The sequence below is a fragment of the Barbatula barbatula genome (assembly GCF_947034865.1).
Source record: "Barbatula barbatula genome assembly, chromosome: 21".
NCBI classification, from domain to species: domain Eukaryota; kingdom Metazoa; phylum Chordata; class Actinopteri; order Cypriniformes; family Nemacheilidae; genus Barbatula; species Barbatula barbatula.
Genome location: NC_136784.1, coordinates 8,561,256 through 8,581,347, shown reverse-complemented (window position 1 = coordinate 8,581,347; position 20,092 = coordinate 8,561,256). Strand labels below are relative to the sequence as shown.

Sequence of the window (20,092 nt, the reverse complement as noted above, 5' to 3'; positions counted from 1 at the left end):
TCTTCAGGGGAAGACCGGTGAGGAACGGCAGCAGATGATCAAAGCTCTCCGAGAAGAGCTCAGGTTGGAAGAGGCCAAGCTGGTGCTTCTCAAGAAACTAAGACAGAGTCAGATGCAGAAAGAAAATGTGGTGCAGAAGGTCAGAACCGTGATCTTTCACCCTATTTTTCTACATGCAGTGCCTTGGTTTAGTAACTTGGCTGTGCGTCTTTTTGCTCTGTATATAAAAGCTCCTACCTCTTCCCGATCAAATCCAGACTTACCTGACTTTAGTAGATCACAACAGGAGAATTTCTGAAGACTTTTGGTCATTGTTTTTCATCTATTTACAATGAATAGGGATCTTTCGATTGACATCGTTGATTTCACAGGTTTCCCCATCTGCTATTGCTTGGTTAAACAGGTACTCCAGCCTCAAACAGTGATAACACGTTTAAGGGAAATCACCCTATTGGTTGGCTTGTGGTTATTTACCTTTTTTTAAAGAGAATAAAAAGAGATAGCTAAACAACCACTCATTTCATGATCCTGGTCCATGAGTGAGTCATCTTTAGTAATTACAGTTTTGGATATGTAGTGCAGTCTCTTCTCTAAATCTGGCTCAGTTGCAACGCCACATCCACACTGCAGTTTCTTTGTACAGCACGTTCACCTTCACTGTTTTAGCACCAAGCAAAATAACCTCCTCTGTCCAGCTGAGTGTTATATTAATGCCAGGAAAAACTGTTGAGGTAAATCGTTCTATTGTTTGAAAGGACATAAGTTGCTAGCGGGGGTGAAATCGGGTAACGGAGCGAGATGAGCAGAAGTAACTTCACGTATACCATATAACAGCTCTGTGTGATGTTTGCCCGTGTACTGTGGCGTTGCGATGTTTTGTCTCTGGGTCTCATCTCAGCATCTCTCCAGATACAGCAACAGCCCATAAACACTCAGTCGTGTCTGACGTTGAAGTGCTACAACCCACTCAGCATGTGTGATGTTTGTTTGCACTCCAACTGGAGGATGAAAATTGTTGAATCGACTTTGATGTGAGGGTGAAACATTAACAAATAAATCCTAAAATTTACCGTGACTTCACCATGTTATCACTTTTTGGTGATAACAAATATAATGTCATTATTATTTTATTATATATTTTAGATCAAGAGTTTTGTAAAGGCATCGTAGTACATCATATAAATACATGAAACATTAGTTTACACCACAATAACATAACAATAATAATAATACAGATACTGTTGGCATTGACAGCCAATCAAAATCTATTTGAATTTAAAGGGCCCCACCACTTGAAATGAAGAATTGCAATGTGCAAACATTTTAAGCCGCTGGTGTGGATGCTAATATAGTTATTTTTTAACTCTTTAGTTGTCCATTCAGGCCTTAATGGGACAGTTCAGGCCAAAAACATTTTTGTCATAACCCCCCCCCCCCCCCCCACTTAGATTGTTCCAAATATGGTCTGATGAACACAGAGAAAGATATTTGGAAGAATACTTGTAACCAAACACACAATTGACTATCATAGTAGGAAAAATTATAATGGTAGTCAGAACAACCCCAGAGCAATTTCCTTTTCTACAGCACAAATAATTTAATAAAGCCATTTTTCCTACTTTGGCTGTCAACGGTGGCCAAGAACTCTTTGGTTATAAGCATTTTCCCAATATCTTTCTCTGTGTTCATCAGAACAAAGACATTTACACAAATTTGAGGGTGAGTAAATGATGACAGAATTTTTATTTTTGGGTAAACTGTCCCTTTAAGTCCTGCCTGTGTTTGCCAATAAGAACATTTGGAAGAGGCGCTGAGTTTTGGGTGGGATTGCCTGTTTGTCAAACTAGGACAGATGGGGAATGTTCAAGAAATCTAAATTATAAATTACTCCCAACAATAAAACAATTTTTGCATTCACTCCATTCACAGCTTTCTAACGATGGTTCTCAATATTGTAAAGTTAGTTGTTTTGTTGTTGTTTTGCTGTACATTTTTTTTTTGTTTTCAAATATCATTTTTGTGTTGAAAATGTGACCTGGTCCTCTCACCGTTAGATTTCACTCAGTTGTAAATGGTATTGACAGATGCACTTGACACCCTTTTTGACCGGTTGTTCCCCCTCTTAGGTCCCAGTGGTCCAGAATGCCCCGTCTTCAGTGCAGCCGTCACCCATGCACAGCTCTCAGGGGCTGGGCAAACTACCGGTTCGGCCAGGCATGCACTCATCTGAGCCTCAGAACCTACGCCATGCACAGGTGATTTACTTATGTTTTGTGCTTTGACACAAGCATGCCAGAATTTTTTTTAGTGTGTAACTTGTGACCAAAATACCATTTGTGTGTTATTCGCATTCATTGGTTCTTATCCATTCTTTAGGATTCTTTTTTCAAGTATTTGTAAAAAAGGCATTTCCTACACATGAATGCGCGTCTTCGCTCTTCTGTGTTGGATGTATAAGACAGAACATGTCTCAGCCTGCTGTGGTTGCCATGGGAGCAGCACCTTAAGCTCAGCATAACAGTATAGTTGGTACCAGTTACCATTTTTAATTACGGTCCATCTGTTGAGTACAAACAAAAGCCTTGCTGTCAACAAAGTACAGTCTAAACTGTAGTGTCTGCTGACATCTAGTGGCCATACAGTGCATTGCAAATTTACATTAATCCTGGTTGTATTTATTTTTCCTTGTAGGGCCACACAGTAATCAGGTCCGCTGCCAACGCATCTTTGCCCCCCATGATGATGTCGCAGCGGGTTATTGCACCCAATCCTGCCCAGCTTCAGGGTCAGAGAATGCCCTCCAAACTTGGCATGGGCCGCTCCTCCACAGGTGGCTTGGGAAATACAGTGAGCTATCAGCAGGTAAACGCATACCAAATATCTCCTAAAATATACAGTATAGGCCAATAAAAATGGATAATGTTGGTTTTCTCTTTGCTTTGTGTGATGCAGGCTGCCAGCCAGCAGGTGGGGGTCTCGCAGCGTTCAGGTTCCTCGGCTATCTACATGAATCTGGCACACATGCAGGCAGCGGGAGCAGCTGGCGTGGGGGTGAGCGTCAGTGGAGTTGGTGCCGTCAGCCCGTCCACCTTATCCAGCGCCTCCAGCATGGCTTCTCTGAACGACCAGGCCAGCAGCCAAGCGGCCGCTAAACTGGCCTTGCGTAAGCAGCTGGAGAAGACCCTTCTGGAGATACCACCACCAAAACCGCCCGCCCCCCTGCTGCACTTCATGCCCTCTGCTGCCAACTCTGAGTTCATCTACATGGTGGGGTTGGAGGAGGTGGTTCAGAGCGTCATTGATAGTCAGGGTAAGAGCCAGAGGAGGAAAGCACACTCACACATGTGACTGAATGGGTATTTGAATGGAGTTTCAATTGTTTACAGTAGGATTTTGGGATTTGAATTAAGGAGTTGAGATTTGAGCCAGGATATATTATACTGCTGCTACGGTATGAAGGTTAAAAAAACAAGGCATTAAATTACAGCCAAACAGCAGCTCTCATGTTGAGTGTGCAAAAATGACAAACTTGCAAGCGATGCTTCTTCTACTACAATTTATGTTCAGTCTTGTCTGTGCATTGCTGTAGAATCAGTTTGTCTTTAAAGGGATCATCCATAAAGAAATATTCTGTCATTTATTCCCCCTCATGTTGTTCAAAACCTGTGTGAGATTGATTCTTCTGTTAAACACAAAAATATATATTTTAAGAAATGTCAATGGGGCCCCAGTGTTGTTTTGTTACCAATATTCTTCAAAATGTCTTTTGTGTTCTACAAAAGAAAGTCATACAGGTTTTGAAATGACAAGAGGATGATTAAATGATCACAGAATCTTCGTTTTTGAGTGAACTATCCCTTTCAAGGCATTCGATTTGAATGTGAAAATGTGTTATTTACAATAATGTTAATTGTCGTTACATTATCCTTCTTATTGGCATTCTTCAGGTAAAATGCGAGGGTCACTGCCACAAGTGGAGCCGTTCTTCTGTGCTCAGTGCAGGACTGACTTCACTCCACACTGGAAGCAGGAGAAGAGCGGCCGCATCCTCTGCGAGCAGTGCATGACATCCAATCAGAAGAAGGCCCTGAAGGCCGAGCACACCAACAGGCTGAAGAATGCGTTTGTTAAAGCTCTGCAGCAAGAACAGGTCAGTCATATATAAATAAAGACATTTTGTATAGCTAACTATTCTTAAGGGTAGTCTCACAACACTATGACTACTTGGATGATGTAACGGTTTCTGTTTTGACTCTCTTCAGGAAATCGAGCAGAGGTTGCAGCAGCAGGCTGCTTTGTCTCCCAGTTCGGCTCAGACTGTGCCTAGCGTGAGCAAAGGGGAGACCTTGATTCGACACCATGCCCTCAGACAGGTGCCACTTTTTCACACTCTTTGCACACAGACGTTTGAGCAATACACATACAGACATTATTGATATCAGGAGGTGTAATGAGATGTATTTCTCCCATCAGACTCCCCAGCCACAGGCCGCTCTTCAGCGAAGTCTGTCCAGCTCGGCACGAGGTGTCCTCTCTAACTTCGCCCAGGCGTCTCAGCTCTCTGTGGCCAGTGGCCTGCTGGGTATGACAAGCAAGCGCTGTGGAGGAAGCACCAGCAGTGGCAGCAGTCGGGGCCAGCATGACAACCACAGGCAGATTTACAATATTCCTGGTGAGAGAAGGTTTCACCTTGTTTGAAATTTTTGTCACTTAAATTTTACTTTGTTAAATGAATCTGCTTTCTTTCCTCGTGTGCCCCAACCCCCTTTTTTGTCCCTCTGTCACAGGTCTGAATATTGCCTATCTAAATCCGGGAGCCATGGGGGGCCACAAGGCATCCAGCCTGGCGGACCGCCAACGGGAGTATCTGCTCGACATGATACCCCCACGCTCCATATCCCAGTCCATCACCGGGCAGAAATGAGCCTTGACGGGACTGCAGTTCCTTCCCTCGAACGGCCCGCCACCCCCTCCGTTCTACATCAGAACGCTCCCTACCCCCCAAAACATACACACACGCACACCTTCACCCCATCGCATGCAGTGCCTGTTCGTGTGCCTACCCGACTAACCCATAAGAACAGCTCAATCAGTCAGACTATAAACACCAGACTGTCAGCGCATCTCAAACTTCGGTTTCCTACTATAGCAAAGCTCTTTATTGTTATCTCAACTTATTATTGCTGTTGTTATTGCTACTCTTATTATCACAGTTATTATTATTAGTATTATTGTTGCTTCTGTTACAGTTAATCTTATTACACTTATTAGTAGGTTTAGTGGATTTTTGCATCTTATGTTTTTGCCCTTTTGCATTTCATTTCAGAGGAAGGAGGCCATATTGCAGGGTCACTTACGAATATAAACCTTTTCATTGTCGTCGTTCATTTCGAAGCGTCCTCCTTCAGTCGCCCTGTAAAATGACACGTGTTCTCTTGAGTTGTGGGTACTGGAATGGTTGAAGCGTTCTCACTTGAGAAAGACGAACCTTTGTAGCGTTACACACTTGAAACTACAAAGTCCTCCACCAAGAACCTTTTCTACGAAGAACCGAGGCAACTTGTGTTCATCGATCAGATTGATCCTGATGCAGACTGGTGCTGATCTAGTCAATGATGGTTCTTCCTTGCGAGAGCCACACAGCAACAAGCGAACACCCGGCTTGTGCGACTGATGGTATATCTTGTACGGCATACAAAGAGTTGGAACGGGCGACAACATTGAAAAGAGAAAAAAACGAGAGACCTGGTACTGAGTCCCCTGCTGTTTGAATGTACAGTGAGAAATTAGAATTGGAGACCCATTACAGTGCTTAACACATACGTGCGTGCCCACAGAGCGGGATCTCCTGTGTCTCTCAAAACCTTCACTTTCAAAGAATGCAGTGTTGTCACTTCTTTTGTGGCGATGTCGTTTCGCTGCGCAGCAAAGAATGAAGCTTGAGAGTTCCATCACCATGAACAATATCTCCTTTTGACTTTATTGTTTCTGTTAGGGTGTAATTGATTATTTTGTTATTATCTTCTTGTCTTTATTTCTTTTGGGCGGCGTCTCCACCTGAAATGGTCTTGTATCTGAAAGGTACTTGCCACAGGAGACGATAATCATTGAAATGGCAAATGGGTGGAATTGTTGGGAAAATGGTTGATGCATAGATTGTTCAAGTGAGTTTTAATGGAAGGCATTGACAAGGATCAATCATCGTGTTGAAGCAATGCACATGAGATGCCTCGATATGGAGGAGCACTTTTCTTCTTAATAATTGAGAAATGGTTGATAGAAAGGACAGGAATGTTTCAAGTCACGTGATGTCAAGATATGGATGCCATCGGATGTCTGGGAGAGAGTTTGGAGAAAGACCTTTATGTATCTTTTCTTAAGAGACCTGCTTGTTGTCATTTTGACCTTATATCAAAACTAATGCTGTTCAAGTTGATGGTTCAGAAAGGGTTACTGGAGGCAGTAGGCTTTTAAAAAGTGTCCTTGGTGACAGTGTAAGCAGTGTTTAGTCAATATGCAGTATTAGTGATCAAGCCGGTTTAGGCTGATCGTTCACAGTCTGATTGTCTCGGTCAAATTCAGTTAACATTACTATCAACGTCTGAGGGTGAGTGCTTAGTGTTTCAGTAACTTCCGGTCAGCTGATTTAAAAGGGAAGATAAAGAGTTGGGAGGTCTGATTATTGACAAGAGGTTTAGCACTTAACACAATTTTATTTTCAGCCTAGGCATGTTTGGTCTTTTTTGGAATTCAGACTTCGAAGTCTGTGATATGCAGGTCACATTTAATAACTTTGAAGAAGCTATGACGCGATTTTGAAATGTTTTCTAAAAGTGATGAAATAATGGAAATCCATGCGCAGCAGTCACGTGTATAATCACTGATTCTTGCAGTTTTTATGGTGTCCAGTATAATGCCACTGAATTGTGGCAGAATGATGCAACTTTTGAACAAAATAATTTTAAAGCTACCTTGGATTGAATTTGCAGGTGCAATATTAGATGGTAGGATGTTTACATATTTTTTTTTCTTAGTAATGATGATGAATCGGTCCCTTTGAGTCATTCTGTTCAGTTCTAATGAATGATTTTATTTTTAGTCCAATTTTATGATCTGTTTTTCTTTTTTTAAATGAACATTAGGGTGTTTAAAGTACACTCGTTTCTCTCTCCTGCTCTCTCTTGTAGACTATATTAGATGCATCCATATACCTGTGTTCATATTAACGAGAAAGTTCGATTTTGAAGTTAAACTTCCTTTGAGTCCTCGATTAAGTTCCATTTTGTTTGTTTGTTTCGTTTCAGCTGTTTCTTAAAAAAAATTTAAGAAGGAAAAAAGGAGAAAAAAATCAAATTTAATCAAAAAATGTATGAACAGATGATGACACGATATTTGCTAGGTCAGAAGTAATAATGACTTATTGTACATATGCTTTTTTCTCCCTTGAATTAAAAATAATGAAATGAAATTAAAATGGTTGTATATTGTGTAGAAAAGCAAACAAAAAGCCATGAATATTGTGAAGCTTGTCATTTCGTTTTGTGATCACTGTGTATTATTGTGTAACAAATGTGCAAAATGTATGGGATTATACTTCTCTTGTTTTTGAATGAGCTCTTTAGATGCATTTTCTCCCCGGCTGTATGTTTTTGTAGTATGTAGTATTTGCAGAAGAAAAAAAGTTCATTGTTCTGGTGGAGCGTTTGATCAGTTCTGAAGTCTTTGGACTAGGACATGATGGGACAGTCTCGTATGTTACTTTTTTGGTTGCCTCTCTCTTTTTTTAATTTCAAACATTGAAGTTATGTAAATGCTCGGCGAGTTCCTTTCTCGTAAGACGTCCCGCGTAAAGTGTTGGTCTTGCAGGACATAGACTGGATGAAACATCTGACAGTATTACCCCTCACTTGACCAAATCCAAAGCGATTCTGTAAAATCGAAGCTCTCTAACGCTCAATAATAATGTTGCATTTAGCTAAAGTACCGGGTGCAGTAAACCCTACAGGGAGGATCTTGTAAATTTGTGTTTTCTAATGCTTACAGTACAAACTTTCCTTAATATATCCCTGTTTCTCTCTCGCTCTCTTTCTTGGGAAAAATCACAATGCTCTTGTTTTTGTCATGGAAGATTGTATACATTGTATACAATGGAAAAAATATTTTTTTTGTTTGTTTTTGACTGTTCCAATGCTTATTGCCTTCAGCCTTTAAATCATAAGACAAAAAACGATGGACAATTTGCACACATGCAAGTATTGCTTCTAAGGTTTGTGACATTAGATATACTTTTAAGTTTTATGTCATGGATTCGCTGTCCATAATTCTCTGACTGGACAATCAACTTTTCTGGAATTCTAGCGCTGGGGTTTACTTCTCTCTGCCATGTGATTTTTGCGTTTTCTCTCTTTCCTGCTTTCTTTTTGGGATGATGTTTTCTCTATTTGTTGCAAGTACAGGTCATTTTTGTTGAAGTGGGAGAGAGTTTTGGCTCATTGTTTCTTTTTGTTTTTCTCAATTTCATCCGAACAGATATTTTTAAAACCGACTTTAGCTGCAGTTTACCCAGTTTGAATTTTGAAGCAAATGGCAATATGTTGAAATCCGTTTGTAAAAAAAAGACTATGATTAATGTGTACAGTTTAAAAAAATGAAGTATTGGAAATTGGCTTCAACAATTATTGATTTTTGTCAAGGAAAATAAGTGCTTTTTGTCAAGTTATTATTTTCATTTAGAACATTAATCCAGACCATTTGCACATCCTTGATATTTAACTGTCTAAAATGGAGATGAAAAAATGCTGTTTGATTACTGCCGGTTGATTAACAACAATTATGCATTGACTGAAAAAATAAGCTAATTTTGGAGGAAATAACTTTGTAATATTTATCACTTGCAAGCTATGTTTAATAAAGGATGGAACAGTTTATCTCTGATTGTGTTAATATTTGTTGATATTTTTTATTAGTTCATTTTTGTCCTGGGAATGCTTAAATATGTTTATTGCAGCATTGTATATTTACATAATTTAACACATAATTGCGAACAATTCTATGTCGTCTTTGTATGTCCTTCCCACACCGATACTCTCATTGGGATTGAGAGAAGAACATTGACACAAATTCGTCCTCAGCATTAGAGTTCTTACAATCATCCAACACGCATATGGTCTCGCTTTCTCTGGCATTTATTTACTAATTGGCTTCATTATAAGCTTTTACTTCATCCGGTCGTGACTTTTACAGCTATTTTCAACAGCATCAATGTCAACCTGTATCCTGCCTGCAGAATCGAGATTGTGCTGTCATGGGTAATGTCTTTTCTCGCACGTTTTAGGTGATTCATGTGCATTGGAGGAAATGTTTGAAAGCACAAGATTACATTGTGTCAATGGGAGTTATTATGAGTCTTTCCTTTAATGTTTTTCACATTTTAGCAATCGCCGTTTGCTTGGGGTTATTTAAAAATATCTGGGATCAATTTGATTTTCAAAGAAAGTCTTTGTCCAATTGTAATATGTTCACACTTTCTGATGTAGACTTGCATGCAAAATGTTGCCAAAGATGGTCAGTTATAAGAATTATTCAGTTTATTACAGAGAGATATGCAGTACAGCCTGTGTTTCTAGGATATTCCAGAATATTCTCTCATCCAAGCAATAAATATTGACTGGGCTTTCATCCAACATTCCAGCCTTGACCAACACTCTTATTGGCAACAGTCTGAGAGCAATATGACAAATATAAAGACATAATATATTTTTTTGTTCGTTTTATTACTCTGAATTGGGGTTCACAATCAACTATGTGTGTTATTTTATAATATTCTAAAGTGAAAACCTTTCATTTTTGCGAGACATATCTTTTATTAACATTGATATCCCATTAGGTAATCTTTAATTTAGTTACATAGTTGCCTATGTAAATGACTAAACAGTTGCACTGGGATGGCTGGTGTGTTGAGGCCTACGGGAATTTTGTATTTACAACCTCAGTCAAAAAATAAGTAGCGATATTGTGACTGTATACTTACTTTTTGGGTCAGACTCGAACCTGGGTCCTCATGAGGCAGCAGCTCTAATATGTCTGAAGTGTGTGCACAGACCACAATCCTTCTTTTCCAACAAAATGTACGTTTCTCATTTCTTGTTTCAAATATATAAAAGTAATACTCACCATTGTACTTGGTTACATCAAAAATAATTTGTTTTGTTGTTGTGGAATCTGTCCACAAACATTTTCTGTATTGCACAATTTTTTCCTGGAGAACTGAGGTGTGTTGTTGTGCTAAACATGGGCCCACCTGCTCTGATCTCCGTAATATTGCTCAACCTGGATTCTGAATGGAAAATAGCTCTGAAATGTTGTACCGAAATGATGACAAGAGCTGATCATCGTTCCTTCTGTTCTGTTCTTGAGTGTGTAAACAGGTCAGAACTACACATCTGGGGTCCATTTCAGATAAGAGCTTTAGTGAAAACTCAGAGTATATTAACCCTGAAATGAGGGAAAAACTGGGATTTCGGTTTCAGAATGTGAGGTATGTCATACTCGAGAATGCGGGGTACCTCAGGCCCGTTTCTAAAAGAGAGGTAACTTATACTCCGAGTCAGTAGCCATAATAACTTACTCTGTGAACCTAACCTGGTCGGGAGCAGGTTTTCTTTGGTAAACCCAGAGTTTCTTTCGATCTCCTCCCCCTTTTTAAAGCAAGTGGTGTACCTTATTCGTTAATACAGTCATTGATTCCGCAAATGTTGATCACACAGACACCAACCAAGTGACTAAAATGTCATTTGTGCTTTATAGAGGAGAAATAAAATGCACTTATTGAAGAAATGAATAAATACAGACATACATGCAGAAATTAAGCGATAAACGTAGGCTTGTATAGACGTGGAGCCTTTCCTACCCAAATCTGCTCCGAGCAGGTTTTGAACAGTTCCAAAGCAATTGTACTGACAGGTACGCTCACCATACTTGCGTATACATTTGGGGGGTCTTAGTCAAATCATACCACGAACTGACGTAGATTTGTGGGGGTGTGGTTACACGAGGCGTTTCAGGCAGATCTGGGTTAGCATTCGCTTTGAGATAGAATGCATCTTTTGTTCAGACACTATATACATGTCGGCAATTTTACGTGTCTAATGCATGCATGGGCAACTTATAACACAATAAAGACACAGAAAAACATGTATTCGCGCCATATGACCCCTTTAACTCTGTGTTGGTTGAACCTCCTTATTGATAATGGGCCCCTGGACGAACATGGTCTTGCATAGAACACACGCTCCACTCCCACGACACACTAAGATGTTGCATAGAAGGTTGTGCAAGAGCTGTTGTTGAGAAGGTTTAAAATCCACCAGCAAATGTATTACACTAAAAATATGTAGTGGATGTTAAATTGGCCGTAGTCCATCTTTGCAAGAACATTTTTTATCCACAGAAGTACAGGAGTATTAGTCATTACTATTTGAGTAAATTCCTTTTCACCTCCACCTACGGACACATTGCTTTGTGACGGCTTTGTCTGATTAGATGGCATTAGTCATCAGGAAGACTGTTTGGAGTGCCTGCAGGTCAGAGGATGTCACAGCTTTGGAATGAAGGTCAATTGGGAATGACTTCTGTCATCAGAGCAGCTGCAGGGCTCGGACAAGGCAAGACCTGTTTTTCTCTCCAGTCACTGTCTGTTCATCTTCACCTTGTTTTGTTAGATTGTCTGCTTTTATGTCTGTGTTGTAGTCTAACCAATAATCATTGGTGTTCCTTAATGATTTATTTTCCCCGCCTGTAACTGCTTTACTTTGGTTGAGTCAACACCTGTAGATATCTCATAGAATCTGTATATACATATCATACACCCTACAGTGCAATAAATGTGTGCAATACTTTCCCTCGGACATTTTCACATATATAAACTCATGTATATAAACTTATAACTTGTATATTCTAAACAAAAATTCTGGAGCTCTTCTGTCACACTGCACTTTCACCTTTGTGTGCTTAACTTTTATTTTTATTCTGTACTTTCGTTGCCTTTGTTGATTGTTACTTGTCTTGTAACCTTACTCGTGTACTGGAAGCTTCTGTAACCAAGACAAATTCCTCGTGTGTGTAAGCACACCTGGCAATAAAGCTTGTTCTGATTCTGATTCTGATTCTGATTTTGACTTGATTCTTCGTTCAAATGATTCATTTTTGGCAGCAACAGAGGGCAGTGTTGAACACAACTGTTACACGTCATGCTGTGTCAGTGGTGAAAGAGCTGTTAACTGCATGGATCTGTGACTGCTTTGAATGTATTGTCTTTCACAAAACATATGTGACCCTGGACAACAAAACCAGTCTTATGGGTCAATTTTTCGAAATTTAGATTTTTACATCAACTGAAAGCTGAATTGTTAAGCTTTTTATTGATATATGGGTTGTTAAGATTGGACAATATCTGGTGGAGATACAAGAGTGTAAGACTCTGGAAGTAAAGGGTGCAAAAAGTATTGAGAAAATCGCCTTTGAAGTTGTTAATCCGAGGCACCGTAGCAGGCCATCCACTCACAAAAATAAAGTTTATATATATTTTGGGTTGAAAATTTACAAAATATCTTTAAGGAACATGATCTTTACTTAATATCCTAATGATTTTTGGCATAAAAGAAAAATCTATAATTTTGACCCACACAATGTATTTTTGGCTTTTACTAAAAATGTTCCCGTGCTACTTAAGACTGGTTTTGTGATCCAGGGTCTCGTATGAGTTTGTGACTTTAACAATTGTAATAGTCAACCAAAAGATATCAAAATGATTTGTGTCTTTTCACAGAATTTTTATTTTGCAACTTGTTCATAGTCACGAGTCGACTATCAAGCACAACTAGAAGGACTGATCCAGCTTCCTGATTTGACAGGAAAAATGTCAACACTGGTAAGAAAACTGTATAAATCAAGTGGTTTTATAGGTTATTTAAAATGTCATCCTTCACATTCCTCAGAAAACAAAGGCAGGGAATATTTTGTGTTTTATTAAACTTACGTGTTACAGCTTCAGTGCAGCTTCCGATGTCTGGATGAAGGTTTCCTCAATGCTGAGGTAAAATCCAAGGGGACTTTTCACATTGTTGTTATTAGGTTAGAATTTAATTTACACAGATGACTGATATTCAAAGTTTTCCTGTTGCCCGACTGGTAGAACATGGCTCTACCCAAGATCATGCTTGCCGCTCCCAGAGTAAAATAAAATGTGTGCTTCAACCCACTAAAGTGTTTTTTAATAAACTTGGTATAAAAGCATCTGCCAAATGCATAAATCTAAAATGAGTACTGTGTGCAGTAATATTCATTCCAGTTCAAGATACACAGGAAATGGGCTCTTTTATTACCTGTCGGTGTTGCTTAACCTTAGTCTCTCCTGATTCAAATGAACCCGGCTGAATAAAATTACAGAAGAATCTTTTTTAACACTGGGGGCTTTGTGGGGTTCAGGTGGAGCTGAGCGTGTAATGGGAGTTTTGATTGTTGTTTAGGGGTTTTGGGGCTCGAGCATCTGCTCGGGAGCCTTTAAGAGGCTTGCTATTGATTTCCCTTTCACTCCAATTAACAGCACACTTTGTATTGTGCAATAGAGCTTGAACACAATGTCCATGTGCAGTCATAAGATCTATGAGTGTACATTTGTGGTTCCTCAATCAGGTCCTCCTTGTGGATGACAAAATCAAAATCTCCATTCATCAAACTACTTGAGCATTACTTTTGAATAAGTCATGTGGCTTATTAAATCAATGAGGGTTGTTAAAAGCGTTTTAAGGGTGTGCATTTCCCTGAAATGAAGTTTAGTTCTTTGTTTTGTATCTGCTGCTACATAATAATCACTGTAATATACCTCACTGTAACTTTCCGCTAGAATCGATCACAGATAAGTCGATTGCCTTGAAACAGAACTATTTGCAATGGGGGATTTGTTTAGTGGAGGAAACACAATTTTAAATCATGGTCTTGTATCTTATATCTGCCCTTTTTGTTTTATGCAGTCGTGAGCTAAAAATTAGTGACCATCTCAGTTCTTCAGTTACACGTTTTTTATTTAGATTTTGAGCATTCTGCATTATAAGCATTATAAATCCGTTTTATAATCTTTTGGAAAATATTCAACACAATCTCACATGAATTTGTAACTATTTTACAAGGTGGCTTTATCGTATTTGTACAATCTTATTCATACATTTTTATACAATTTTCTTTCTCGTCAGTGATGTTAGGTAAAGGAGTAATGGAGGGCTACAGTATTCTTTATTTAAATACATTTTGTACAATCCACATCCTGCAAATTCATACTGGCCTTCTCATTGAATAGTTAGGAATTCCCATGATTAAAATATCCCAGATTGAAATATCCCAGAAATTATGAGCAGTTTTGTTGCATCAAACTGTAAGCCTAGCTTCCCTACACTATTACAGTACATTAAATTGATAAATAATTCCTTAATACGTACAGTATCTGAGTTATTATGTTTATACACTAGGAGCTCAGGTACCTCCAAATCTTTGACCATAATTTCCAAGCATATTGGACAAACAATACAAATGTACAACTGTTAATTATTGAAGGGATACTTCACCCAAAAATGGAAATTCTGTCATCATTTACTCACCATCAAGGTGTTCCAAGCATGTATACATTTCATTGTTCTGTTGAACACAAAAAAAAGATATTTGAAAAAATATCGCCTGCATAGCAGGAAAAAAAGTAAGGTGGTCAGTGGTGCCCCAGAACTGTTCAGTTTCAGGGGCGAACTTTTTTTTTAGGCCTTATAAATTATTTGTAAATTTAAATTTGAGTAATGATAATAATAATTTCTAAAGAAAACTTTAGAGTCCCGAAAGGTTTTCAGCACTTCAGCACATTCTTCATTATTTTAAATTCAGAGGATTACCTGAAAGCTCTTTTGTCAGGTTTTATCAAAACAGAACACTGCCACGTACCATGGAAAAGGGTAAATGAGGACGTGTGTTCTGGCTCTCTTCTCTCCATTGTTTTGCTTTATTTTTCATTGAGCGCTGTCATGGCATATCAGAGGAATTCCAAAACTCTTTGAGCTGTGAAGGTCATGTGAAAACTTGCCCTAGTAGGTCTGTTACTGTGAAAGGTGAGTGCTTGTGATGGTCTGAGGGTTATGAATGTATGGTGACCTACAGGGACCTATTTTAACGATCTAGGCGCATGGTCTAAAGCGCAAGGAGCAAGTGCAACTATGGCATGTCCGAATCCAATTTTGCTAGTTTAGGAACAGGAAAACTGGTCGCCGCTCCAGTCGCATGGTCTAAAAGGGTTGTATCTATTCTCTTAATGAGTCATGGGTGTGCAGTAAACCAGTCTCATCTCCCATTCCCTTTAAGAGCCAGTTGGGCTCGCGCCATGGCAAATTCGCTAGACTGGTCGCTTCTCCAGCGAGCAGACCATCTACAGGACAAGCCAGATTTTTTATCTTTATGTACACAATAATAATCTTTTATGTGGTCACACATTTATTTTTTACATTTGGCTTGTTTGTGTGCTGCTGCGCGTTCCTCTGTGTGTAATAATCAGAATGTACGTGCGCAGTGCACCTGCCTACAGGCGCATATTACTAACGTGCTCTATAAATAATGAAAAAATATATTGAGGCGTTGACTTTAGACTAGGTTTTAGTCGGTCAATGGAGCAGTCTATTTCAGTTGACTCAAAATAGCAACGCGCCACCAATGCGCCTAAACACACCTCTTTTTCAATATTATGTTGATTAGAAGTTATTTTAAGAACAAATCATTTATCTTGAAATAAAACATACCATCTCGCTCCACCACTGTCTCTTGACCATAACACATTCAGTGGAATTATGTAACCACATTAGTAAGACAACCCTAATTGTCTATGCTGGTCTCTTTTAGCAGAACAAGATTGTTTTGTCTTAAAAAAGATCTCTGTATCTTCTCATTCCTGTTCCTATGGTGACCTTAAACATTAAGCAGGGACACTGTTTATTCCAAGGATATTTGAGAATTGCTCTCGGTTATAAGTAGGCCTCTCTACATTGACGTTGACAATTCCCTTACTGTAACTCCTCTGGCAACGGAACAAAAACCATGGGCCGGCCGCCCACCAGAGTCTTGAACACAGGAGTCTTCGCATCACTTCCTGTCATCCCCCAGTATTACAGTATCAAAGGCTTCCATGCTGTGTAGAGACACAAACACAGCAAACCAATGCAAAGATCACATGATTGTTGTGATGAGAGAGGCCAGGGAAGATCACAGCTTCACAGATCTGTGCTTGTGATGATACATTTATTACCGCTTTAATTTTTTTTACAATGTCTTTCAAAAGTATCAGATCTCCTGGTGTTATCTCATTACGTTAGATATAAATAGAATGAATGAAGACTTGACTCGGTTTGATGTGAACCCTCATAATGAGAGGGTTAACTTTTGAGATTAAAGGACTGTGCCGTCTGCCCACACAAATTTCCCTGTTGTCCCTTTTAAAGGGTTCTGTTTTTGTTTCTTTGAGATGTTCCTCTTGGCCATTCTCGGTGCTAAAACAGGTTTCAAAAGCAGTTTTTAAAAGCAAAACACACAGACCTTATGGCCGCTACTAGAAGCTTTAATGCAATAGCTAAATGCTTTGTCTGATCTTGAGTCTCATTCAGCCGGCGTTTACACTTCTGAGTGTGTGAATTAGTTATGAGCTGTACAAATACTGTACATGCAAAGGGGCCAAAGTTCTGTGTGGGGGATGTTTGGGCTGGGGTAGGACTGGGTGACAGACATTGATCGTAAATTGATGGATACCACGGGATGGGACAGTCCCCGTGGGTCACGCTATACAATGTGGGGGTGGAAAGGACCATCTGAGGCACCCACTCTAAAAACCTAATACAGATACGACTGGATTGCAAAGCAACCGTAGTGGGAGGGAGGTCTTTCGGGGGCGCCGTTCTTTGCTTTCTTTGGCTAAAGCTAGAAGATTTGTATTTGTGGTCAGTAGGACTCAGCTTTGTTCTTTTCAGAAGGCATTGGGCCCTAGGTATTCTACCTCCTGAATTATTTTGGAGAACTGTGGCTTAGTAAGAGAGAGAGAGGATGTTTAAGGTAGTTGGAAAAAATATGACGTACGCTGCAATCGAAGCAGCAAGTCTCAGCGTGTGTAACTTAACTTCAGTCACTGTGAAACTTTGATCATAAGCATTGTGTCAAGCAAAACATGACAACGAAAACAACTTATGGAGCACATGGTGTTGTAGGTGTACTAGAATGGTAAATAATCAACAATAAATTAAAACACAACAAATGGAAAGTGTGAGAGGAGACCCATATACAGTCTGATAAACTCTTATTCATGATTCAATAGAAGAACAGAGGAGAGGATGAGCGGTGTATAAAAACAGGTTCAGACCTGTTTAAAGTGTGTCGAAAAAGTAATAGAGGGAAAATTTAAGGGAAAACCACAGGTGAGAGTAAACGGTGTAGACAAAACTTTATCAGACAATTGGGAATTATGGGAAACGTGTTTCTGCTGAAGGATGAGCTAACAAGACAGAATGAGGTTTTGTGATGCTTATAAAGCTTTTTCTGAAATAGTCAGCAAAAGTAGGTGCATGTTAAGTGAAGACTTTCTTAATTTGTTCTTTGTCAGCTCTAAGTGAAATGATTTCTCAAATATGGTAAAGGCTGAGCCATACAATTCCATTTACAAATCAAATTCAGAAATACTTCACATTGACCAAAGACACATTGATTCATTTATTTTGTATTTTAGTTCATAGTTTAGTTTAATTTGTCCTTTTAAGCATGGTTATCTTTTGGTTTATGACTTGACTTCAAACCAAGACTTTGTTCATCAGTCGATTCGTTTTTATCTGATGTATCTTCAGAGCCATGTCATTTTATTTTATTTCCCAGACTGATCTTATATTTTATAGTAAAACATTTTCCAAATATGTTTAAGTTTCTCCTAAATTCCTTTTTCAGTTATCATGTATTTATGCCTAACATAATTTTTTCTCAAAATTTTTGTCTGTCCAGACTGACCTAATTTTTTATTACTTTTTAAAAATTGTATTACAATGTTTGTATAGGACATTGTGTCTTCAACTCAGCCTTTTAGTTTGATTTTGTAAAAAAAAGTACTTAAGGAAATAAATACAAATGATATGATTTACAAGTGTCAGTTGTAAATGTCAAAATCTTGAAGTTAGGATAGCAGTTTTATTTAAGAGTCGTACCTTAGTTGTTGATCGTAATCTTAATCTCAACTCCAAAGTAAGCTTTACATTAATACTGTGGCACCAATATTTTATATATGTTAAAGGACACTGAGAGATATCTGCAGAGTTATTAGAATAGCTCTTCAAACAGCAGCTCTTGAGCTAATGCAGATAATGTTATATCACAGAACATGAAAAATATTATATAGAAAATGATACCTTCATGAATGCTTTTCCGGTTGATATTTTGTTATCTATTTTGATGCAATGGGAAGTGTTCACAAGTATGATGTTTTCAAAATCCTCAAAGCCTTTTTTTCTCCTATGAAAATGTGGAACATGAAGATCTCTATTTAGGAAGCAATGTTTCTGGGGGCGCACGTGTACTGAAGCCAAATTCCTCAATATTTCCATGTAAATTGTTCTGGACACTTTGTCTTTTAGACAAGCCTAGCATAACATAACAAGCTTCTGTCAATTCATTAGAGGCTCATCTGAACACTTACACACCCCACCACACACGCAAACAAGCTGTTGTTAACACCCAGCGTATCGAATATCTGTTGTCATGTTGACACATTGCATCTGTTCTAAGAGTCTGCTGTGTGTTACTGCTGCTGTTCTGCTGAAGGACAAAAAGCCAGATTGTTCCAGAATGACTATATGATGTGCCACATGTCACACCAGTTCACCAGCGTTGCCGGGTCTCTCTCTTTGACCTTTGTGCATTGAGGACATGCATCAGCAGTGTTTTGGGGAACTGATTTATCAATTCGAATGGAAAATAGACATTAATGTTAAATGTATCATTTCTGACTCACGACTCATCTGTGCCCACACACCCTTATGAAATCTTCAGCACTGAGTATTATCATGTGCGTGTGTGAATCACCAGTAGTAAATGCTTAGTCTTTGGATCATGCGTCCACATCACTCACAGCAATGGCTAATGAATGGGGGTCACCGATTAGATCCCTCAGGGTTATTCCAGTTCATGTGGTTTCAATCACTGGCTCAATGTAAATACGCCTCGGAACTGACTCATTCACGCAAGCAGTCGTACTGTAATATTACCGCAACAAGTGGGAGGTTAATGTACATTAGTCACAGGAAGAATTTTAACAATACCGCAAGTGTAAGTCAATGCATGCAGTGGCACTGCTGCACCCTATGTGACTATGTCTGCACGCGTCTGGTGTGTAATTTCTTTCCGAACATCATATTGAATAATATTAGGGAGGACATGTCGGTAAACATATTGCACAAGGGAAAAATACAGAACAGTACAGCTGATTATAGTCGACTGGAACATTTTTGCACTTTAATGAAGTCTCAAAAAAGTGCTGGAAGGGCAAGTGATCTGGTGTTGTAAATGAATTTCATTATAGGTAAATGTCAAATTGTGTAATCTGCATAGTTACTTTATTAATGTATATCTGCCTCAGCAACCCAGCAGAGAACATTTTATTGTTCAGAGGTTGATTTCTTATTGCTCAGATTTGATGGAGTTCTCTGTTGTTTTTGATTTATGTATAAACATGTTCTTTAATTTTCCTAATACATTGCTGAGGAAACATTTATGTGGATACATTTGATAAACATATGATATGGTATAGCGAAAAAGAGAAAGAGGTATAGATCTCTTCTGAGAGAAATAATTTATGAGATTTCTCTGTATTATTAGAAGAAATAAACAGAAACTTTGCTATTGTTGTTTTTTGTTACAGATTTTCCCGTATAATAAAAAAAACTACAATTTAACAGAACTTTACTTTTATTTTTTTACAGATTTCTCACATGCTGTATAATCGAAAAAAATTAAATTGACAGAATTTTCACATGTTTTTGAA

At 38.7% G+C, this 20,092-nt stretch overlaps 1 protein-coding gene across 1 annotated transcript in view; it reads left to right on the top strand.

Annotated features, from left to right (window-relative positions):
* gatad2b (GATA zinc finger domain containing 2B) overlaps window positions 1-8,932 on the top strand; it is a 31,793-nt gene extending 22,861 nt beyond the window's left edge. Inside the window, exons 4-11 of the mRNA XM_079485241.1 lie at window positions 8-139; window positions 2,127-2,255; window positions 2,692-2,862; window positions 2,953-3,310; window positions 3,948-4,150; window positions 4,263-4,373; window positions 4,474-4,672; window positions 4,788-8,932. Of these exons, the coding sequence (XP_079341367.1) occupies window positions 8-139; window positions 2,127-2,255; window positions 2,692-2,862; window positions 2,953-3,310; window positions 3,948-4,150; window positions 4,263-4,373; window positions 4,474-4,672; window positions 4,788-4,924 (1,440 nt within the window). The 3' untranslated portion in view covers window positions 4,925-8,932. The remainder of the gene's footprint in view (window positions 1-7; window positions 140-2,126; window positions 2,256-2,691; window positions 2,863-2,952; window positions 3,311-3,947; window positions 4,151-4,262; window positions 4,374-4,473; window positions 4,673-4,787) is intronic.
* The last annotated feature ends 11,160 nt before the right edge of the window (window positions 8,933-20,092 follow it).